Source organism: Paramisgurnus dabryanus, chromosome 5 (assembly GCF_030506205.2).
Source record: "Paramisgurnus dabryanus chromosome 5, PD_genome_1.1, whole genome shotgun sequence".
Lineage (NCBI taxonomy): Eukaryota > Metazoa > Chordata > Actinopteri > Cypriniformes > Cobitidae > Paramisgurnus > Paramisgurnus dabryanus.
The window spans coordinates 35,181,129-35,204,844 of NC_133341.1; the positions used below are offsets into that span (position 1 = coordinate 35,181,129).

Genomic DNA, 23,716 nt, shown 5'->3' on the forward strand with positions numbered 1-23,716 from the left:
AAACATTCACTGAGAGGACGGAAAGACAATAATAAACACAAACTGAGGCATATATAAATATATATATATATATATATAAATGCACTACATGTTGTTACAACCAAGTTATTGGTTTGTCTGCAAGTATGGTTGACAGCCAGCGGAAAAACTAATGACTGAAACATCTGCAACAGGACTCCATGCCTTCATCTATGTCTTACTTGAATTCCTGTAACATTCATAACATTTATTTGTGAGCAAAAACAGACATATAATTATTTATTGAGTAAATTAAATTACATTTTTTTCAGTATTAATGTGTGCATAAAAACAGTCAGAAATGACGTCAGTCCAGGTAGATGCCAGAATTGATTTGAGAACAAAAACAAGACTATGATCAAAACAACACTTTGAATACTAGACAGTATTTTTTGCTTTTAAACTTTTATTGAAAACAAGTATTGAAAACTTTTACAAGATCAACCCACTGTATTTCAATCCCTCCAAAACAGCAGACGATTCTGGGCCAGATCTGCACCGGATACACGCCAAAGTTACTAGCTCCGGTGCGGATCCGGCCTAGAGTCATTTGCTGATTTTCGTTCCCATAAACATTATGATGTCATCAACCATGATAAAGGTCCACGAAGAAGCTGATTTGTTTTCAAATGTCTCGATGATGATCAACTTTAAATACAGTGGGTCGGCATCGAACACAGTCTCTAGTTTCTATGGTCTTAATAAAGCCGTATAATCGTGTCTAAAAGTCTATGGTTTTTCTGATAAGAGCGTGTTAATATCTCGTATGGCTTTAGAGGTTTTCTCCAAAGCCTCAGAGATACAGTTATCGGTCAGTTTAACTTCACAAAGGTCAGATGAACGCTCACAACCCAAAGATCTTCCTGCAGAACCCAAGACACGGCTGTTCTCCAACAAAACTGATTCATTTGTATTAAAGAAAAACCACAGGTAGGCGTTCCGTTTACAATAAATTATGTATTAAAACGCATATATATATATATTTATATATATAAATTCGATAAAAAGGATACAGTTAAACCTTTTAATCTTTTCCAGTTCTGAGACAACAGATCTGTAGTGTAGTGTGATAGTGTGAGAAATGAGTTTAAGCAAGTAAAACATGACATGAATGATAAATACAGGTATAGTTCCATAGATAAGAGTTTCATAATACCTGTAGGTTATTGGCTGATGTGTGTTCGAATGGGCGGAGTCTGAGAAGGCCACACCCTCTATGCTTTTGCTCTGTTCTGTCTGCTTTACCCACTCACACCACTCCACTAATGCTGACACATACCTTTGAAAGACAAGATATTGTTTTACATTTTGCAGTCTAATGGGTTAATATAATTCATCCAGTGATTGTGACTCTTCTTTATGCTATACATCCGCTCGACAATGCATTGCATTTTTATTGTCAGACTTGTAATGCATTTTTACTCTCTCACTGTTGTGTCTGCTTTACCTTTGATAAGGTTTGTTTTTATCCACCTGGACAAGTGTCTGATGACCATCTGGCAGACTGATCTGACACCATCTTTCTGAAGCCCTGACCTCTGCTGTGAGTTTCTGCTAAGACGAGGAAAATTAAAATACGAATTTAAAATTACATTTCAAATAAAAATATATAATATGATATAGATAGACAGATAGACAGAGGGATGGATGGATGGATGGATGGAGGAACTGATGGATTGATAGAGATATATGATAGATACGGATGAATTGAGGGATGGACTAGATGAATTGATGGAGATGGAAAGCCAGACAGATGGATGGACGGACAGACAGACGGATGAAAGAAAGGAAGGAGAAATTGATAGAGGAATTGATGGATGGACAGATTGATAGAAGGAGGGATGGACGAACGGACAGACAGACAGATAACAGACAAATGAATGGATAGACGGACAGAGGAATTGATGATTGGATTAATGGAGATAGATGGATGGATAAAAGGAAAAAATGAAGGAGGAATTTATGGATGAATGTATGGACGGATTGCTATAAGGATGGACGAACAAAAGAACAGATGGACAGATAGACATACAGACAGACAGATGAATGAAGGTATGGGCGGAGGAATTGCAAACAGATAAATGGATGGACAGCGGAATTGATGACGGATACGGATGGATGGATGGAGGGACAGATGGACAGAGGAATTTGATGACAGATATGGATGGATGATGGGTGGACTGACTGATAGAAGGAGGGATGGAGGAACAGATAGACAGATGGATGAATGGACGGAGGAATTGATGACAGATAGTGATAGGTGGATGGATGGACGAATTGTTATAAAAATGGACGGATGAACAAAAGAACGGATGGACAGATAGACATACAGACAGATGAATAAAGGGATGGACGGAGGAATTGATGACAGATACAGATGGATGGATGGATGGATGGATGGATGGATGGATGGACGGACGGGGGAATTGATTACAGATACAGATGGATAAATGGACAGAAAAATCTAAGGAGGAATTTATGGATGAATGGATGGACGGATTGCTATAAGAATGGATGGATGAATGGAAGAACGGATGGACATACAGATAGATGAAAGAAGGGATGGACGGAGGAATTGCAAACAGATAAATGGATGGACAGTGGAACTGATGACGGATACGGATGGATGGATGGACAGATGGACAGAGGAATTTGATGACAGATATGGATGGATGGGTGGACTGACTGATAGAAGGAGGGATGGAGGAACAGACAGACAGATGGATGAATGGACGGAGGAATTGATGACAGATACTGATAGATGGATGGATGGACGGATTGTTATAAAAATGGACGGATGAACAAAAGAACGGATGGACAGATAGACATACAGACAGATGAATGAAGGGATGGACAGAGTAATTGATGACAGATACAGATGGATGGATGGATGGACAGGGGAATTGATTACAGATACAGATGGATAAATGGACGAAAAAATTTAAGGAGGAATTTATGGATGAACGGATGGACGGATTGCTATAAGAATGGATGGATGAACGAAAGAACGGATGGACATACAGAAAGATGAATGAAGGGATGGACAGAGGAATCGATGACAGATACAGATGGATGGATGGACAGACGGAGGAATTGATGGCCGATACGGATGGGTGGACGGAGGAATTGATGACAGATAAAGATGGATGGACAGATGGACAGAGGAATTTTATGACAGATATGGATGGATGGAGAAATAAGTGGACTGATTGATAGAAGGAGGGATGGACGAATGGACAGACAGACAGAGGAATAGATGACAGATACAGACAGATAGGCAGAGAGACTGAAGGATTGAGGGAGGGAGGGATGGATAGATGGATGGACAGAGAAATTGATGGATGGATTGATGGAGATAGATGACAGATTGACAGACAGACAGACGGATGGATGGATTGATAAAAGGAGGGACGTACGAACGGACAGGCAGGCAGATGGATGGATGGACAGAAGATGAGTTAGACAAAAAGACAGATGGATGAATTGAGGAAGTGATGGATGGAACAAGAATCGATAGATGAATTGATGGATGAGCAGATGGTTGGAGGAATCGATGAAGATAGACAGACAGATGGATAAATGGACGGATGAACAAAAGAGCGGATGGACAGATAAACATACAAACAGATGAATGAAGGGATGGACTGAGGAATTGATGACAGATAAATGGATGGACAGAGTAATTGATGACAGATACAGATGGATGGATGGATGGATGGATGGATGGATGGACGGGGGAATTGATTACAGATACAGATGGATAAATGGACGGAAAAATTTAAGGAGGAATTTATGGATGAACGGATTGCTATAAGAATGGATGGATGAACGAAAGAACGGATGGACATACAGACATACAGACAGATGAATGAAGGGATGGACAGAGGAATTGATGACAGATACAGATGGATGGATGGACAGACGGAGGAATTGATGGCCGATACGGATGGGTGGACGGACGGAGGAATCGATGACAGATAAAGATGGATGGATAGATGGATGGACGGACATATGGACAGAGGAATTTTCTGACAGATATGGATGGATGGATAAATGGGTGGACTGATTGATAGAAGGAGGGATGGACGAATGGACAGACAGACAGACAGGTGGATGAAAGTGATGGACAGAGGAATCGATGACAGATACGGACAGATAGGCAGAGAGACTGAAGGATTGAGGGAGGGAGGGATGGATGGACGGACAGAGAAATTGATGGATGGATTGATGGAGATAGATGACAGATTGAAAGACAGACAGACGGATGGATGGATTGATAAAAGGAGGGACGTTCGAACGGACAGGCAGACGGATGGATGGACAGAAGATGAGTTAGACAAACAGACAGATGGATGAATTGAGGGAGTGATGGATGGAACAAGAATCGATGGATGAATTGATGGATGAGCAGATGGATGGAGGAATCGATGAAGATAGACAGACAGATGGATGTATTGAGAAAGAATTAATGGTTGAAGATAGATGGATGGATTGATAGAAGGAGAAATTGATGGAGGAATTGGTGGACAGATGAACGGACGGACAGAATTTTAAATACAGAGACAAAAGTCATTAAATTACCAACATTTTAAAAAATCCAGAATTTTACACAACAGACCTGCTGACATGATTATTGTTGTGTGTGTGATTGTATGCTGAATGAAACCCGCATGTGATATACCTGTGCAGGTGTGTACGAGTCTGAAGTCCACATCATCTGAGCTCTCACACCGTTGAGAAACAAAACCTCAGCGGCCCCATCTGAGAGAGCTTTAAAACATCCTGTACCCGCCACATTCACCTCCTGAACCACGTTCACACAATCACACACCGCAGTCTGATGAAAACACACAAGTATGGGTTACATCAATATCTGCATGAGTACAATGCACAGTAAGTTTTCATCAATATGAAGTTGACCTCTTTCCAACAGAAAAAAGACAGATGAGTCCTCAGAGAAGTTCTGGCCTGGATGAAGCATTTTAGAATCCTAACAAATCAAAAACACAGATATTACTCTTCATTACACAAGTCAAGCTTCAGTATTACAATTACTCAAAACTTTTGTTAAAGAGCTTAATTGTACGGATTGAAACAAATAACACACAAACATTTCTGTAAAACAGACAGATAGATGGATGGAAAAAGGGATGGACAGAGGATAGATGGATGGATGGACAGACAGACGGTCAGAGAAATTGATTGATGGATTGATGGAGACAGATAGATGGATTGATTGAGCAATTGATGGAGAAATGATGGATGGACGGAGGAATTGATAGAGACACATAGATGGATGGAGAGATGAATTGATGGAGATAGATATACAGACAGATAGATGGATTAAGGGAGGGATGGATGAACGGAGGAATTGATGGATAGAGATAGATGGATAAATGTATGGATGGATGAATAGATGGATGGAGGAATTGATGAAGATAAATGTCAGATAGACAGACGGATGGATGGATGGATTGATAAAAGGAGGGATGGACAAACAGACGGACAGAGGAATGCATGATAGATACAGATAGATAGAAAGAGAGACAGATGGATGGATAGACAGACAGAGAAATTGATGGATGGATTGATGGAGACAGATGGATGAAAAGAATGAGGAATTGATGGATGGACAAATGAATGGACAGACAGATGGATGGATGGATTGATAAAAGGAGGATGGACAAACGGACGGACAGAGCAATAGATGATAGATACAGATAGATAGAAAGAGAGACAGATGGATGGATATAATGAGGAATTGATGGATGGACAAATGAATGGACAGACAGACAGACGAATGGAGGGAGGAATTGATGGAGATAGATGACAGATAGGCATACAGACAGATGGATGGATTGATGGATGGACAGATGGAGTAATAGATGGATGGAGGAATTGATGAAGATAGATGACAGATAGACAGACAGATGGATGGATGGATTGATAAAAGGAGGGATGGACGAATTTATGACAGATACAGACAGATAGACAGAGAGACAGAAGTATTGAGGGAGGGAGGTATGGATGGATGGATGGATGGACGGACAGAGGAATTGATGGATGGATTGATGAAGACAGATGGATGAACAGAATGAGGAATTGATGACAGATAGACAGACATATGGATGGACAGATTGATAAAAGGGGGATGGACAAACGGACGAACAGAGGAATAGATGATAGATACAGATAGACAGAAAAAGAGACAGATGGATGGATAGACAGACAGAGAAATTGATGGATGGATTGATGGAGACAGATGGATGAAAAGAATGAGGAATTGATGGATGGACAAATGAATGGACAGACAGACAGATAGATGAATGGAGGGATGGAGAGAGGAATTGATGGAGATAGATGACAGATAGGCATACAGACAGATGGATGGATTAAGGGAGGGATGGATGGACAGAGGAATTGATGGATGGATTGATGGAGATAGATGGATGGACAAATGGATGAATAGATGGATTGATAAAAGGAGGGATGGACGAACGGACGAATAGATGACAGACAGATAGACAGACAGAAGTATTAAGGGAGGGAGGTATGGATGGATGGACAGACGGACGGACAGAGGAATTGATGGATGGATTGATGAAGACAGATGGATGGATATAATGAGGAATTGATGGATGGACAAATGAATGGACAGACAGACAGACAGATGAATGGAGGGAGGAATTGATGGAGATAGATGACAGATAGGCATACAGACAGATGGATGGATTGATGGATGGACGGATGGATGAATAGATGGATGGAGGAATTGATGAAGATAGATGACAGATAGACAGACAGATGCATGGATGGATTGATAAAAGGAGGGATGGACAAACGGACGGACATAGGAATAAATGAAAGATACAGATAGATAGAAAGAGAGACAGATGGATTGAGGGAGGGAGGTATGGATGGATGGACGGACAGAGGAATTGATGGATGGTTTGATGAAGACAGATGGATAAATAAAATTAGGAATTGATGGATGGACAAACAAGTGTACAGAGAGACAGATAGATGGATGGACAGATGAATGAATACATGGATGGAGGAATTGATGAAGATAGATGACAGATAGACAGCATGAGTCATGCAACTTCTTTAGCTTTATCTGGAATGATCACGTCAGATTTTGTGCCCATCATCTCACCTGCTGGCCCGTGTGACCACAGATCTCACAGAATACAGCTGACCTGGGACATCGGGTGGAAGTCCGCTCAGGTAATACACAGTCTAAAAACACACAGAAATTATTTGCACACTGCTCACAGAACAGTTGTCTGGACTGGTGATTATTTCCTTAGTAATTGTAGTGAATAACATTAAAATAGCTTCTTACATTTACATCTCTGTGAGCAGCTTTAGATTTGTAATGTGTGAAGTAATTGGCCAGAGCTCCGTTGGATCTGATGACCGAGCCGTCACCAGGTGAGATCTCGACTACTGCTGTCACGCCATCAATTATACTGAGAAAAAATAGAGACCAACAAATCTGATTTATAGAGTGCAAAACAAACAGAAACCACAGGTGTGTTTAATGTGGCACTGCGCAGACCGAGCAGCCTATGACATCATAGTTTCGCAAAAGTGATTTGAAACCAGTACTCTAATTATAGTTCAACCTGCACAGTACTGTATGTGGAAGTAGTGACGTCTAGCACACCATTACTACTAATTTTTACTATTATGTCATCCATCGAGTCGGTTATTTTTTAGCACGATGCTAATGGTCTAATCAGATTCAATGGATTATGCTAAGCTATGCTAAAAGTGGGACCGCCAGAGATCAGCTGAATGGATTTCAAAACAGTAAAAAGCAAATGTAAAACTCTAGGGTGCTGGAAAATTAGCCTATTTCCAAAAAAAAGTGGAGTGTCCCTTTAAGGCCGCTTTTACACTTCATGTTTGAAGTGACTCGATTTTTTTCTCTAAAGTGGCACAGATCGGAAATGATGCATAGATTCTGTTATTCTCTGATCCGTTACAGGCCTCATTTATACGTGGAGAGAAATCGCATATGAATCGGATATATGCATTCGCATCCACAATGTAAGCGGACAGATCAGATATATCCATGTCAAGACGTGTCGTGCGTCATTAAAAATGTGATGCTGTGATGATGAAATGACATCAACTAAGGCGGACACCACCCGTGGTCACATGACTCTTCTTAGCAGCACAATGGTAATTACATATCACAACATTATTCTACCTCTGTGTTAAAGTGAGAGCAAGGTTACATCGTGTTACCTTTTAAGATACATCGTTACAGTTCCCTTTTGAGGGAACTTGCGCTGCGCCACTGCGGTGACACTTTGGGGACGCCTCCAGTGGTAAGTGCGTCTGAATGTGTATATCAAATTCAACCAATGGTGAGGCTTCAGACAAAGACAGGGTGACGCCGGAGCCAGGAAGTATATCGCTATCTGAAATTTTGCCAAAGACTGCGTTACAGGAACACAAGAAGTATGGCAAGGGAGACGCAGCGTCTCGTTCCCTTCTCAGGGAACAAGAGTTACATACCTAACCCGAGACGTTTTCATTTGTCAAACACAACTATGCAAAAAAAGCATATTGGTGTGAATCATCATTTGCATACAGAAGATATAAGCATTTAAAGCGAACAGTTTAGCACGTGTGCTTAAAAAGTCTAGAATTGTTATGATATTATCCTACACTACATTTTGGATTAGATTTTTTTTTCAGAAAACTTCTTGCATAAAATAGATCAAGCACTTTCAATGACCTGTATCTACGCATGTATATTTTCAAAAACTTCCCAGGGCCTTGAATTTTTCTCCCAGATTCACAAACTTTCAAGGACCCGTGGGAACCTTACAATACGGATACGGGCAACAAATCGGAAATTGGGCATCAGGATTTGCAGTGTAAATCCACCCTAATTGTTCCAAATAATGACAAACATCAAGCAGTCCTGTAAAGGAAGAGTAGTAGTTCTAGTAATTATACAGTATTTAACACTCTTTCCCCGCTATGGACGAGTTATCTCGTCAATTAAGAGAAAACATTTGCATAAAAAAAATTCTGATGAGGTTTTATGTTAATCTGTATACCGCTATTATCCACTTACCCAATTTATTAAAAAACCGAAGCAAATTTTTTCACTAATTTTAAACTCTGTGCATGTTTTGATAATCATATTTAATATGATCTGTAACAAAATTCCTTCACTAAAAATGCAATTATTTAAGCTTTTTGCAAAAAAAAAAATTTTTTAAGAAAAATACCCATATATAAAAGTTTTTAGAGTAGTCCACTTTAAAGATAGGGTCCATTGACTTTTTATAGTAGGAAAAAAAATACTATGGTAAGTCAATGGGCCCCATCTATAGAGTGGACTACTCCTTTAAGTAGAGAAAAAGATATAGATAGGATTAAAACATTTTCCCGTTTTGTTTGTTTGTTTATTGTTTGTTTGAAAGCAGAGGGTCTGTTCTTTCATTTGATATATTTGTATGTTTATATAACTTTTCAAAAAAACAAAAAAAGGCTGGCGCGAATGAGTTAATGTCACAGTAACAGTGTTATTTTATGTACAGTAAATATATAATTACTCACCGGTATATGACACCTTTGCACCAGACCACTTTCACCAGCTCAGTGGTAACTTCCACTTCCTGCTCCAGCCAATCAGGATTCACTTTCTCGTACCTCCACCTGAGCAACACACGGTCAGTATTCAATTTCTGTCTGTGATTGTGAACTACATACTGACAGCATGAAAAACAAAGCACTGTAACTGAGTGCTTTATTTCTTTTTTTGGATCTTATACGCAGTTATTACACGGCTCTCTGGAATGCTTGATTCTGATTGGTCAGTTGAGACATTTGCAGGTTCGTTCTTTTCAAATAATAACCGCTCCAAAATAATAACGCATAGCCGGACTACTTGCACGAGTAAAATCGCTCCGCGCCAATAAAGATCAATAAAGATTACTGTCTGTTTGGCGCCATCTTGTGACAAACACTCGACAACAACGACAAGACACAGAGAGCTTACTGAGACTGAACTTGACAAAATAGAGCATGACAGCTACGAAGCCAACACACAAAAAAATACAGAATGGGCATTAAAACTTCTCAAAGACTGGCTAAAAGAGAAAAAATGGAGACAAGTATGAAGCAGAGGATCTTAATAAGGTATTACGATCATTTTATGCATCTGTGCAAAGTTTTGCGGAAGGATAAAAATGTTAATTTAAAACAAATATGCCAATAAAATGTTTCAAATTCATATTCATGTCCAGTTTTTTTTCTTATGTGGCAAGTAGCCATGTAATAAGCGGAATAATGTAGAGGCAGCCGGTAGTTATTGGGAAATAAGCCCCTTCAGTGTGATACAAGACCCTCCGCTTCGCGTCGGGTCCTGATCACACTGTCGGGGCTTATTTCCCAATAACTACCGGCTGCCTCTACATTATCCCTTACATAAGAGAGATTGAGATTGTAACTTCATCATCACTATGGTTGTGTGCTGTGTTTGGTGTGACGCACCTGTGCTGATGAGGAGATGGACATTTCAAAGGCAACGCCTCAGGAAGTTTCGACTTTAGCTCTGTTGGTAGCTGAACTTCTGCGTCTTGTAGATCTGCATGACTTGATATAGGTTGTCCAGTGTTTATTTCAGTTCTTTGTGATTCCAGATGCCTGACCGCTAACGATAAAGGATAGTGCCACGTTTGTGGGTAAGATGCTCGGGAATACTGCTGGATGACTTTGGTGTACAGATCCACCTTACTGGACGTTCTGCTGGTTGGCTCCACAGATTCTGCAGCTGTACGACCATGGATTTGATCATTCGCTGAGGTGTTTAAGTCTTTACCCGTGACTGATTTTGATGTCAGGGCACCTAGCAAACACGTGCTTTTGTGTTGGATCCCTTGATATTGTGAGTCTACTTCACTTTGGCTGGACCTGCAGATAAACTCCACTGTGAACTCCTCTCCAGAAGAGGAAAGAATGAGTTTAGCATGACCATTAACAGAACAGACAGACATCTCCTCGAGAGGTCCACGTAAAATATTGCAAGTGTCAGATGCCGGCCACTGCACCTCAGTCACTGCATTCATGGAAGTCTGTAAATGAAAATAAATAAACTTCAGTGAGCAATTAAGTATAGGAATTTAGTCATTAAACTGCATCTTGATGAAACTTTCACCTTTTTAAACTCCACTTCCACAAGCTCTTCAGGCAGATATGGACGAGTTGCGTATTTGTTTCTAAACTCCAGCGCATTAACTACCAACATCTGCAGAAAAAGACAACAAACTAAGTTATGGCATTCATTATTAACCCATATAGGTCAATATCAATTTAATTAGATTTTAATCTTATGTTTTTGTCACAATTTAGCATTGTTGCAAGCAGCTTTGTCGAAAATAAATTATAGAGACATAAGATAAATATTGATGATGGATGGATGATCATACAAAGATAATTGACACATCATGAGACACACATACATTTGCACACACAAAGTATTGTGATACGTATGCTTGTATGCATGTTTACGTAAAAATGTCTGTGTGTATATGTGTATAAAGTTGTGTACATCTAAAAATTTATATTTACAAATATGTGTGTGTATGTATAAATGTGCGTGTGTTTGTGTGTGTTTGTTTACATCTATAAATGTGTGTATACAGTCGTATACAAAAGTATAGTTTTCATTTATAAATATTTTGGTGTTTGGATTCAGGGGCGTCGGACTGGGGGTAAAACCAGTACTGATTATCAGGGCCCCAAAGGAAGAGAGGGCCCTTGAAAAGTCTAATATATTATGGGGTGGGGCATGGGGGCCCATCAGGACTGCCTATGCATAGGGCCCGAGATCTTGTGCAACACCCCTGTTTGGATTAGCAATTTCATTTTGATTATCAAATAACTGAAGGACACAGTAATATTTCAGTAGTGAAATTAGGTTTAATGGATTAAAGAGCACTTATTTCATTGTGAATAAATGCTTGTATTAATGTGTGTACATCTATAAATGTGTGTATATGTATTAATTCAATGTTTGTATGAATGCAAGTATGTGTGTGTGTGTGTGCGTGTGTGTGTGGGTGTGGGTGTGTGCATGAATGTGTGCGTGCCCGTGTCTTTATAAATGTATGTCTATGTGTGTATACAGGGGCGCTGTAATGGGGGGGGTAAACAATGACGATTCTCGGGGCCCACAAGTAAAAAAAATTAATAAATAGTAAAAATTATTAACTTTAAATTATTCTATTTGCTGTTTCCTGGCATAATTTTTTTTTAATTTGTTTAGGAAACACAAACGTCCGTGGGCCCCTTTCCCCCCTCTCAATTATCATAAAATGGTTCAGTCCACCCAAATTGTATAATCCAGGCAACACAGCCTGACTTCACTTATAGCGCCGGCAGAATATCAACTTGGCAAAACTCAATTTAAACAGCGCAAAATGACTGCCTGTGGACGTTATAGATAGAAATGATTATATTTCTGTTTTTATTCACACAATAAATATTTAAACTAGTTATAATGAAAATGCATGTAGTTTTAGGAAAAGTCAGGGAGCAGCAAGGCTTTATGATTTATTTAGACAAAGTTATCCTTAAATTAAGATGCTTTTTCTCGATGAGCAAAATGACCTAAGTAAATGAGTCTAGTTTTAAGACAAATTAATATACAATTTAAGTGAAATTGTCCTCAAAACAAGCAAAATGATCTGGGGTGAAAAAAAATGGTGAAATAAGATTTCTTTTTTCTTAAACACTTAATTCAAGTAAAATTTCCTCACCCCATTGGTAGTGAAAATACCATAAAAGCGCATAATTTTATGTAAATTAATATGAAAAAAGTCTCAGCTGTGTTGGGGACCCTGTCAAGATTCTTTTCATGGGGCCCAAAATCCTTAGCAGCGCCCCTGTGTGTATATCTATTAATGTGTGTGTGTAAGAGTATAAATGTGTGCGTGCTTGTGTCTGTATAAATGTATTTCTATTTATGTTTGTGTGTGTATGACCTTATACTCGCTGATGGTGAATCGTGTCCTCTGTCTGACTCTCTCTCTGGTGTGTAGCGGGTGATCAGATGGTGACAGCTTGTGTTTGTCTATAATGAATTCAGAGCCGCAGGATGACAGCTGGAGTCTGCGCCCGTCTGTATAAAACACATCTACAGACTCATCCAGATACATCACCATAAACCTCACCGCCGCACACATGACTTCACACGATCATACGATAGTCTAAATATGAAACTATCACAGACTTTCACACAAACAAACCAACATCACTATCGCAGTTGCCATGGCTTCAGTTTTCGCGCTTGATAACGAAAGCGACGCTGATTGGACGAGTCTCTTCTTCTCCGGCAATCACACCAACGCGCGCTCTAATACCGCCATCTTGCGGCAAAAACTTTACATTTACATAAAGAAAATTCGGGATGAGAAATTTTGTGCAATTAGACGCTTATTTAAATATTTTTTTCTTTTAAAATACAAGACAACTTTATCATAACTAGATTGTCAGCTTTCACAAAAACAAAGCAACAGAATATAAGATGATAGTTACTGTTATACTGTAGTAGGCTACTCGTGATGTCAATATGTAGATCTGATGTTATCCTTTTTATTTACATAAAATTACTTATAAACTATCCTCATATTGGGTGTCATTATTAATAAAAGGGTAAATCACACTGTCTCTTAACTACAATGCCAAAACCACAAACATGTTCGCTATAATGTAGCTGTTTAAAGGGATAGTTCACTTTAACATGAAAATTCTGTCATCATTTACTCATCCTCATGTGAATTTCTTTTTTCTGATTAACACAAAAAAAGATATTTTGAGAAATGTTGGCAAACACACAGCAGATATTGACCATTGACTTCCATAATAGGAAAAAATATTTTGGAAGTATTGTGATAAATGATGAAGAAAATATTTTGATAAATGATGGTAAGCACACAGTTGATGGTACCCATTAAATTCCATCATATTTTTTATTCCTACTACGGAAGTCTAGGTCAGTATCTGCAATGAGTTAACCATCATTTCTCAAAATATCTTCTTTTGTGTTCATCAGAAAAAAAATTCATACAGGTTTAAAACAACATGAGGATGAGGAAATGATGACAAATTTTTCATTTTAAAGTGAACTATCCCTTTAAGGACAGAAAGCTTATGCCAGCAGAGTCATTTATGTTCATTGGCATGTGATTGCATAATAATAATCAGAGATTATAAGATTGTTTTGAAAAAGATTTATTGCAGGCAAACAATGCAGTAAATAATATTTACAACTATATTAAAATAAACATTCCTTTATAAGGGATCTGTGAGATGTTAGTGATGACAACAGTTAAGAAAAATCACAGTGGTGATGAATCCGTGTGAACTCCTTAAACCGTGCAGAGCTTATTCTCAGCTATTTGACACAGTTAGCATTTGTGGAAATTTTATTCCTGCATTCAGAAAGCCAAAGTGACTGTGAAGCAGGTAACTACTAACTCAAAATTAGTTTGCATTGGATCTCTGAAAGGATGAGCTTTCATAAACATTGTTATCTTTCCCACCACGTCCTGTTAAGAATTTTGTATTCCAAACAACAACTGAAACAGACAAGCCTTAAGGATTGAAAACAAACCAACCAAGGTGATATTCCACATTCAACATCTCCTACAATTACACCGATACTCAGGAAATAATTTGCAAACAAACCTCTTACACTTTATGCTGCTACTCTTCGGCTTATATTAAAATCTCACCGCAAACGTTTTTTTTTGGATGTCAGACGAATCAAAACACAAATAAAACGATAAACCTCAAGAGCCAGGCACAAAACCGGCTACCCGAAACTTGATGGTTTGATTGCCTTACCAATTGTTATGTTACAATCAAACAATAAACTCTGCTATTATATCCAATGAAAGTGTAGACATGAAGTTCTTGTTGAGAAATCAAACAACTAAACAAACAAACAAAAATCACCAAAAAAACTTTTGGGTTCCGCCAACTCTGTAACATTCCCACCGGTAGGGTGGTAACATCCACAGATCTCATTTCCGTTTATTCTCTGATTCCATACAAAATCTCTCGAACGCCTCCTCGATCTCAGGATCCATTTCGTCATCATCACCATCAAAACTGCCACACAGAAACAATAACAAATTCACAGACAGGGTCACATATATTACATGTATATATTTTTAGGGCTGTCAAAAGATTAATCTCGATTAATTGCATACAAAATAAAAGTTTCTGTTGGCATAATATATTTGTGTGTGTATCGTGTGTCATTATTATGTATATATAAACACACACGTACATTTAAGAACTTTAAAGGACATGTTATTTATGTATATATTTTTACTTTATATATAAAATAAAATATATATTTTTAAATATGTATATGTAAATGTTTCTTAAATACATACATGCATATGTGTGTATTTATATAAACAAAATAATTACACAGTGCACATACATATATTATGCAAAAACAAACTTTTATTTTGTATGCGATTAATCGCAATTAATCTTTTAAAAGCCCTAATATTTATATTGTCAAATGACAATTTCCCTGACTTTCACAGACTAAAAAGCTGAATTTCCATGACCCGTGTCCGGGATGTCGTGAGCCTGGATAATGTAGCATACACCGTAAGTTTATAAAAATGTAGCTTAAATGCGTGAAATGAATAAACAGTGGCAATAAACAGCTGTTCAAACTTTAGTCAGCCGAGGCGTGGACCCGGAAATGGTATTCCTCATTTCAAGTTAACAAAAGGATTACATTACAAATGGAAACTAAAATGTAAAGCAACAAACAAAAATCCCTGATATTCAATGTCTGAAAAAGACGTTGTAGTGTCCCAACTACATACAGTATATATAATATTGATGGTCATCATTATTAGCATTTTTAATCATTTATTGTATATTAGAAAAGGAATATCTAATAGTATATTATGCCTGTGAAATAACCCTAAAGTCACATGGATAGATGGATGGGTGGATGGATGAAGACTATGCTGAATAAGACTGACAGATCTTGTTAAGCCCCCCTCTCTCCCTACACTGCTGACTTCACTAAAATGTGCTCTTTGACTCCGCCCACTCTTATTGTGAGGAGGACAATTACTGAAGTCAATGCCACACTAACTGGTGCTACTAGAACCATCTGTATGCTAAGTTTGCAGTACGCTAATATAGCTTTACCTGGACGACTGGATATTCTTGTAAAAAATCTTAAAATTAAAAAAGTATACTTACGATTCAGCACCGTTCTCTTCACATGCATCAGGGAAATAATCTTCTCTGTCTAGAATCTCCTGATATTTCTCTGAATAGTCTGTAGTGACAAAAAATATCGTTTGCATCATATTATAGAGACGTCTTTCACCCTTTAAGCAGATAAGACTTTAGTCTTGCATGACTGAAATAACTGCCTGGAGGTGTTGCAAACATGGGCGCCTAGTGGCGCGACTTCCCTAAAGGGACTTTGATGATACTCACCAGGATCGGCAGCTGTGAAAGGTGTCCCGTCTGTTGTGTAAAAGGTTGGTTCATTCTGGAAAAACAAAATCATAAAATGTTCATATAGAAGTACTGTATATAAAAACTAACATCCATAACATTATGACTTATGCCATTTGTAAAAAATCATTCATAAAAATACTATTTGGCACCAATAATCGGATGAAGTGATATGTATTTAGTATTTATCCTGTTACTCACTGACATATTCGAGCTATTTTTGCAAAACCTCACCATAAAGTAGTTTGGGTCGTTGTCAGGTGTAGCATCATACGAGACAGCAGCTGTGTGAACTCGGCCCCAGTTACTCGACTGCAACTCCACCAGCTTCAGCAGCATCTGTCTAACATCTCTACAGACACACATATAGACAAATATATGTGATAAAACTTTATGCATGCACAGTTTGATGTGGCAACTACCAAATAGGAGAGCAGACAGTGAAGCTTACACATGATGCCCACTTGCAAACAACGAGCAGATTCACTCACCTGCTACATTTGGCATCTAACAAAATCTCTTCAATCTTCTTGATGATCTCACTCATGTCTGATGTTTTTTTATCTTTCCATGTGTCCTCCAGAATCGAACCGCTCAGCTTAGCAGTAAAAAAAATGCATGTCAGCGTCAAGATATTCAACAAATTTGCATCATCTGCATTTTATTTTCATGACAGTGCCATAATTTTACTAAGCTACAATAATTTTTTTACTATAAAAGGGGAACATTTTGTACCTTGAGTAATTTGACAGCGCAGATTAGGTTTGGGTCATCAGGGTGAGAGAATAGCGTGTTCAAAAGATCTTTAAGGGCTCCCAGCAAGACGTCAGCTCTGCCCGGTGTGCCTTTTTTACTTTTGACCTAGAAATAAATTACAACTGCATAAGCGCTGGATACCTGAGGGAATTTTATGTTACAGACCTCAGCAATGAGCTTCTCCATAGTGTCATCTGTCATTTTAAATGCGCGTGCACTTGAAGTTCAAATAAATTTGATTGACTGTCAATGGTTTATCATTCATCAGTTCGCTCAGAAACTGATCCCAACGTAATCGTTCATTGTATCTTTATCGTTATAGTTGTGGTTTCAACTTTCAAACTTCTCATTAATATAAAAGCAATTTTTAAAACTATTTTTAATAGTTATCGTTATAATGTGAACGGCCCTTTAGGCTTAATTACAGAATGCCATGACGTGACTAACCAATCAGAGTGCAGTATTCAAAAGACAGACAAATTCAAGGACCTTTCAATGACTTTCGAGGTCCAATACTCTCAAATTCAAGGATTAAATATGGGAACACATTTCAAGTGAGAGCAAGGTTACATCATGTTACCTTTAAATGACACATTGTTACAGTTCCCTTTCAAGGGAACTCGCGCTGCGTCATTGGGGTCACACTTTGGGGACGCCTCCAGGGGTAAGGGCGTCTGAATGTGCATATCAAATTCAACCAATGGTGAGGCTTAATGACAAAGACAGGGTGATGCGGGAGCCAGGAAGTATGTCGTTACAGGGACGCAGAAAGTACGGCAAGGGAGACGCAGCGTCTCGTTCCCTTCTAAGGGAACAACAGTTACATACGTAACCCGAGATGTTTTCATGTGTCAAACACAACTATGCAAAAAAGCATTTTGGTATGAATCAACATTCACAGAAGATATAAGCATTTAAAGTGAACAGTTTAGCACGTGTGCTTAAAAGGCTAGAAAAATATGATATTATCCTACACTACACAGGAAATAAAAAAATTTTTTCCAGAAAACATATTGCATAAAATAGATTCAAGCACTTTCAATGACCTGTATCTATGTATGTATATTTCAAAAACTTCCCAGGGCCTGAAATTATTATTTCCCCAGATTCACAAACTTTCAAGGATTTTAAGGACCATGGGAATCCTATAAAGAGCTGTGTAATATTCATGATTATCCTGTTTTTGTGCTAATGGATGAACAGCATGCGTTTTATGTACTGACCTCTAGGTTTAGGTAAAGTTCTCCTAGAAACAGCACATACGAATGAAACCTTTTCTGGGTGTCCTTGTCTCCTCTGACAGCTTGCTCTCTCTGGTTAAACTCTGTCTGACATCTGCACTCATAAACACAAATGACAGAATAGAAGTTAGGCATAAATGAAACTGACCGAAAACAGGAAACTGAAAGTAAAGGCAAAGTTCACTAAGAAAGAGTGAAACCATCGAACATACATAGTATCTGTATGATATATTGTTTGAGGGATAGAAATGAAACTTTAGTTGCTAAAAAGAAATCACTACAGAGGTAAAAAAAAGTTATTACCTTTTGACAAAAACAAGACCAGGAACATGGTTTATTCAACTTTTATGAATCGTTATCTCAGACATTCACATTGCTAAACCTGAAAGTACGGTGAGGATGCCTGACAGATGTGACAGCCAGTGGAGGTTTACCTTTTTAGCAGCAGCTGACGGAAGTTACCACTGGGTGGACTGAAGATGATGTGTTGGGACAGATGGTTAGAGAGTCGAGCCCCAGTATAAGCAAAGTTAGGGATGGTTGTGGACTGTGGAGAACAAATGCATTTCATTTACAATTTTCATTGCATTCAACACAACAACTTATGCCAAGTGTAATCTATGTTTTGACAGATTTACTTTAAAGGTGCCAAAAAAGCATTCAAATAATCTGTTAAATTGTTCTCTGATATCTACATAGAAGATATGTAGCTTTAATAAGTGCAAAAATTATCCAGATACCTTTAAAATTATCCAAAAATTATCCTTATTTGAAAGGGTCATGAATAATGATGTTGAGCTCTGCTCTGATTGGCCGTTTTTTTCAGAGCAGCTCCTTTAGTAGCTTTGTGTGTGTGTGTAAACAGACCTTATGTTTGAGCCTCTATCAGACGAAGAAGCAGAATTTGAGGAATAATCAATTGTTGGAGATTGTTAATGGACATTTCTGATTGGTAAGTTTGTGTTTTTTTTTCAGTATGGACCTGCAAAACGTTAACTGTAACGTCAATAGTAGAACTTCAGCCTAAATGCTAGCATTAACTAGCATATAGCGCTAACTCACAAAGCACAACTTTGTTTTAGCATTGTAACAACATTGTACTTAATTGAATGAGTAATTTAATGTTGGGCGTACATCTCGACTGTAACTTAACAATCAGAGTTATGTTAAGATTGGCCTGTTTTTCAGCTGTCTTTTAAATGCACAAGGTTGCAAAAAATTATGCAAACAATAAAGGCACATATTTTATTTTATCGACAGTTATCGAAAGTTTTTTATTTACTTATGTAATTAGACTTAAAGACACAATTTGTAAGATTTTCATAATAAAATATCCCAAAAACTCTTGCACAATGTGATATCTTATAGAATTGTATACTTTCATTACCCAAAAAGTCCCAAGAATTTGTAAATCCAGAGAAATTCATATCTTAAATATCTCCTATCTTGTCTCCCTTGTAATCGTCGCCCTTTTAGTGACTTATTATCCACGCTATACGGCGGTTTCAGGTTGTAAAAACTATGGAGAAATGCGGAAGTGGCGGTTATACAGCATTGAGATTGTGAATGTACTTAAAAAATTGGTGTTAAATTGAAATTATAGATGTTCATGTGAACAATTAAGAGCAACCATATAAATATTGAGTAAATATTGAAAATAATCATATTTTTTAACAGTATTTTTAGCTGTATCACTCGAGACTCTATAAATTTTTTAAGCTTTCAAAAACAAAAAATAAACTGACACAAATATAAAAGAATTATATCCTCTATTATTTGTTACCAATATAAGTTCACCTGTACATAGATGAGCTCAACCAACTCCTGCAGTGTTTCCTCTGTGGTGACCAAGCCGTTCAGTGTGTCAGTGATGTAATCGATTTCGGCCTCGAAGGACCCCGGAGATGAGGCCAAATGGATTACAAAATCATGCACGAAATCAGCCAGTGAGGCATCAGGGTAACTTTCAGATCCATCTGAATACACATCATCCTGTATGAACAAAAAAATTATTATAAGCATGTCATGAAACCACTTTGACCGATTCATCTTAATAAAATATTACAAAAACAGACTTTTCTTCATTTGAAAGCGTGCCCAGATTTACTGCCACTTGGACCATGCAATAAAAAGTAATAAGAGTCAAATCAGATGTTACTTTAAAAGCTTTTTTTTTGTTCATACTCACCTGGTATGATGCATAACCGCTTGGGATGAACTCTGGTGCTGCAGCAGACAGATTGGAGTTCTTGGCCAATGAATCTGCAGTTTTTAAGGCAGTCCCACTACTGTTACTTTCCCGTACATTTGAAGTTATCTGAGACCCCCTGCCATCTAGAAGATAAAGCAATGAAGGTCCTTTTTAACTATGGTGATGTGTAAAGCTATGGCAAGATGGAAACATTGAATGATGTAGATGCAGAATTAACAAAATTGTAATACCTTCATCGGCTTCTCTGAATCATGTGATTTAACTAGACTAGTCCAGATTAACTATCAACCACTAAATACTGAATTTAATACTGATTTAAACACACTGATTTTATGTTTGCCTACAAAATTTTTTGCGATAAATTGCATGTGATATGTCTGCCTGTCTGTCTCTGTCTGCCACAATATCTATCTCTTTCTATCTATCTCTCCATCTATCTATACTAGTCAACATTTGAAGTGGATCAAAAATGTTCATCAAAGTTGTCCTAAGACAAGAACGGGTATTGGGTATTAGTTTTAAGACAACTTTTAAGAAAGGTTTTGATCCACTTCAAATGTTGACTAGTGTATCTGTCTATGTCTAACACGAATAATGTCTGCCTATCTGTTTTCCTACGTGTCTGTCTGTCAGACACGATATCTATATATCTGCCTATCTATCCAACTGTCTGACACGATATATGCTTACCTATCTATCTGTCTGTCTGTCTATCCATCTCTGTCTAACACATAGATGCCTGCCTGCCTATCTATCTATCTATCACGATATGTCTGCCTGTCTGTCTAACATAATACCTGTCTGTCTTTCTGTCCATCTAACACGATAAATGTGTGTCTATCTACCTGTCTGTCTATCTCTGTCTAACATGATATCTTTCTGCCTATCTACCTGTCTGTCTGTTATATCCATCTCTCTAACAAACACAATATATGTCTTCATATCTATCTGTCTGCAGGTCTATATACTTGTCTGTCTGTCCATCTATCTAACACGATGTCTGTCTGTCTGTCTGTCTGTCTGTCTGTCTGTCTGTCTATCTATACATCTGTCTAGCACAATGTTATGTATGCCTGCCTGCCTGTCTGTCTATGTATCCATCTCTATATTACACGATATATGCCTGCCTATATGTGTGTCTATCTACCTGTCTGTCTGTCTGTCTATCTCTGTCTAACACGACACATTTCTGTCTAGCTATCTGTATGTCTGTCTATCTATCTGCCTATCTACCTGTCAATCTTATATATATCAATCTCTGTCTAACACGATATATGTCTGCATCTATCTGTCTGCAGCTCTATCTACTGTATGTCTGTCTGTCTGTCGGTCTATCCATCTCTGTATCTATCACGATATGTCTGCCTGTCTGTCTAACATAATACCTGTCTGTCCATCTAACATGATATCTTTCTGCCTATCTACCTGTCTGTCTGTTATATCCATCTCTCTATCTAACACAATATATGTCTTCATATGTCTGCAGGTCTATACACTTGTCTGTCTGTCTGTCTGTCTGTCTATACATCTGTCTAACACAATGTATGTATGCCTGCCTGCCTGTCTATGTATCCATCTCTATCTTACACGATATATGCCTGCCTATACGTGTGTCTATCTACCTGTCTGTCTCTCTGTCTATATCTGTCTAACACGACACATTTCTGTCTAGCTATCTGTATGTCTGTCTATCTATCTGCCTATCTACCTGTCTGTCTTATATATATCAATCTCTGTCTAACACGATATATGTCTGCATCTATCTGTCTGCAGCTCTATCTACTGTATGTCTGTCTGTCTGTCTGTCTATCCATCTCTGTTTAACATTATATCTTTCTGTCTAGCTATCTGTCTGTCTGTTTATCACGATATGTCTGTCTGTCTATCTACCAGTCTGTCTTATATATATCAATCTCTGTCTAACACGATATATGTCTGCAGCTCTATCTACTGTATGTCTGTCTCTCAGTCTATCCATCTATGTCTAACACGATATATGTCTGTCTGTCTGCCTATTTATCTCAAATTTACACCTACACAGCCATAGGCACAAACTATTAACGACTTACATCACGTCTGCACGTGCGAATAAAGCCAAATTCTCTCACATTGAAAACAAGACAATACAAATTAAAAATGATTAAAAATAGTTTGTTCAATGCTTGGCAAAGCAATGCTTTCTGTACGTGATGTTTATATTAGCCGCTAGGCTAGCAGTGAAGTTTACCTGAGCTCGCGTCACCGATCGGTGGAGACGTGCGCGGCTGTCGCAGCGGTTCACCCGGGTTAAACGCTGAACTTCTGACCGAATTTCCAGTCTCAGATGAACGGGACACTGACGGTGTGCTGTTGTTGTTATACATGATCCTTACCCGGATCTCACCGGTCCGATCCAAACTCTGGGTAAGGAGACACAAATAACTACAAGGGTTTGATCTATGGAGGCCGTTGAACGCTTAACAGACGCTTTAATCTCACGCCCTCCTTCTCACTTTCATGTTTACTATTTCTGTTTCTGGCATCTGGCCCCCTTTAGGACACCCTGATTACTTCCTCTGTCACTCTCCACATACACCAGCTGATCGGAACACTGCCATCTGCTGGATACAGAGGTGTCATGAAATGTTTTATAAAAGCCTTTGAATTTTTTTGGAGGGACACTGACGTTGTACAGTATGGAAGGTTTTTTTGGTCTTTTTTAAATTAATTAATTAAATTATAAAATAATTAATTAAATTATAAAATAAAAAATAAAATCGCAAAATATGTCCCAAATTTGAAAATTAAATGCTAAAATAAAAATTAAAACATTATATTAAATTATTTCATTTTCATTTTTAATGTGATGAAGCATCATTCCGGCCAAATTAAAAAAGAAAATTAAATTGATGATTTGACATTTCATTTTCAATATAATCTTGAGTCATATGGAAGGTTTTTTTGGTCTTTTTTA

General features: G+C 38.0%; 2 protein-coding genes across 4 annotated transcripts; both read right to left on the reverse strand.

Moving 5' to 3' along the window:
* Nucleotides 1-123: 123 nt before the first annotated feature.
* Nucleotides 124-13,625, reverse strand: c5h5orf34 (chromosome 5 C5orf34 homolog). 3 transcript variants are annotated; one of them, XM_073814863.1, is made up of 12 exons: nt 13,032-13,625; nt 11,204-11,293; nt 10,540-11,120; nt 9,604-9,702; nt 7,370-7,490; nt 7,175-7,257; nt 4,939-5,008; nt 4,700-4,855; nt 1,466-1,572; nt 1,175-1,297; nt 1,032-1,072; nt 124-917 (listed from the first exon to the last, which is right to left on the reverse strand). In XM_073814863.1, exons 1-12 carry the CDS (start codon nt 13,230-13,232, stop codon nt 748-750), a joined length of 1,842 nt encoding a protein of 613 aa, XP_073670964.1. In that variant the 5' UTR covers nt 13,233-13,625; the 3' UTR covers nt 124-747. The 3 variants fall into 3 exon arrangements, with proteins under 3 accessions (XP_073670964.1, XP_065107064.1, XP_065107063.1); XM_065250992.2 differs by having other exon boundaries at nt 1,466-1,569; nt 7,364-7,490; XM_065250991.2 differs by having other exon boundaries at nt 7,364-7,490.
* A 639-nt stretch (nt 13,626-14,264) lies between these two features.
* paip1 (poly(A) binding protein interacting protein 1) lies at nt 14,265-23,326 on the reverse strand. Its single transcript, XM_065250990.2, has 11 exons — nt 22,991-23,326; nt 20,740-20,885; nt 20,349-20,543; nt 18,986-19,098; nt 18,534-18,645; nt 17,290-17,415; nt 17,046-17,152; nt 16,789-16,906; nt 16,534-16,588; nt 16,291-16,369; nt 14,265-15,162 (listed from the first exon to the last, which is right to left on the reverse strand). The coding sequence occupies exons 1-11, from the start codon at nt 23,124-23,126 to the stop codon at nt 15,075-15,077; spliced, it is 1,275 nt and encodes a 424-aa protein (XP_065107062.1). The 5' UTR covers nt 23,127-23,326; the 3' UTR covers nt 14,265-15,074.
* Between the last annotated feature and the right edge of the window lie 390 nt (nt 23,327-23,716).

Excerpts from the sequence above, each read along its gene's own strand:
- c5h5orf34 (XM_065250991.2), bottom strand. The coding sequence starts at position 13,232 with ATGTGTGCGGCGGTGAGGTTTATGGTGATGTATCTGGATGAGTCTGTA. Across the intron at positions 11,294-13,031 it reads TCACCATCAGCGAGTATAAG|ATGTTGGTAGTTAATGCGCT; the intron begins GTCATACACACA and ends CTTTTTCTGCAG. Across the intron at positions 1,073-1,174 it reads CATCAGCCAATAACCTACAG|ATCTGTTGTCTCAGAACTGG; the intron begins GTATTATGAAAC and ends ACTACACTACAG.
- paip1 (XM_065250990.2), bottom strand. The coding sequence starts at position 23,126 with ATGTATAACAACAACAGCACACCGTCAGTGTCCCGTTCATCTGAGACT. Across the intron at positions 20,886-22,990 it reads GATCGGTGACGCGAGCTCAG|ATGGCAGGGGGTCTCAGATA; the intron begins GTAAACTTCACT and ends TTTATCTTCTAG. Across the intron at positions 20,544-20,739 it reads GCGGTTATGCATCATACCAG|GATGATGTGTATTCAGATGG; the intron begins GTGAGTATGAAC and ends TTGTTCATACAG.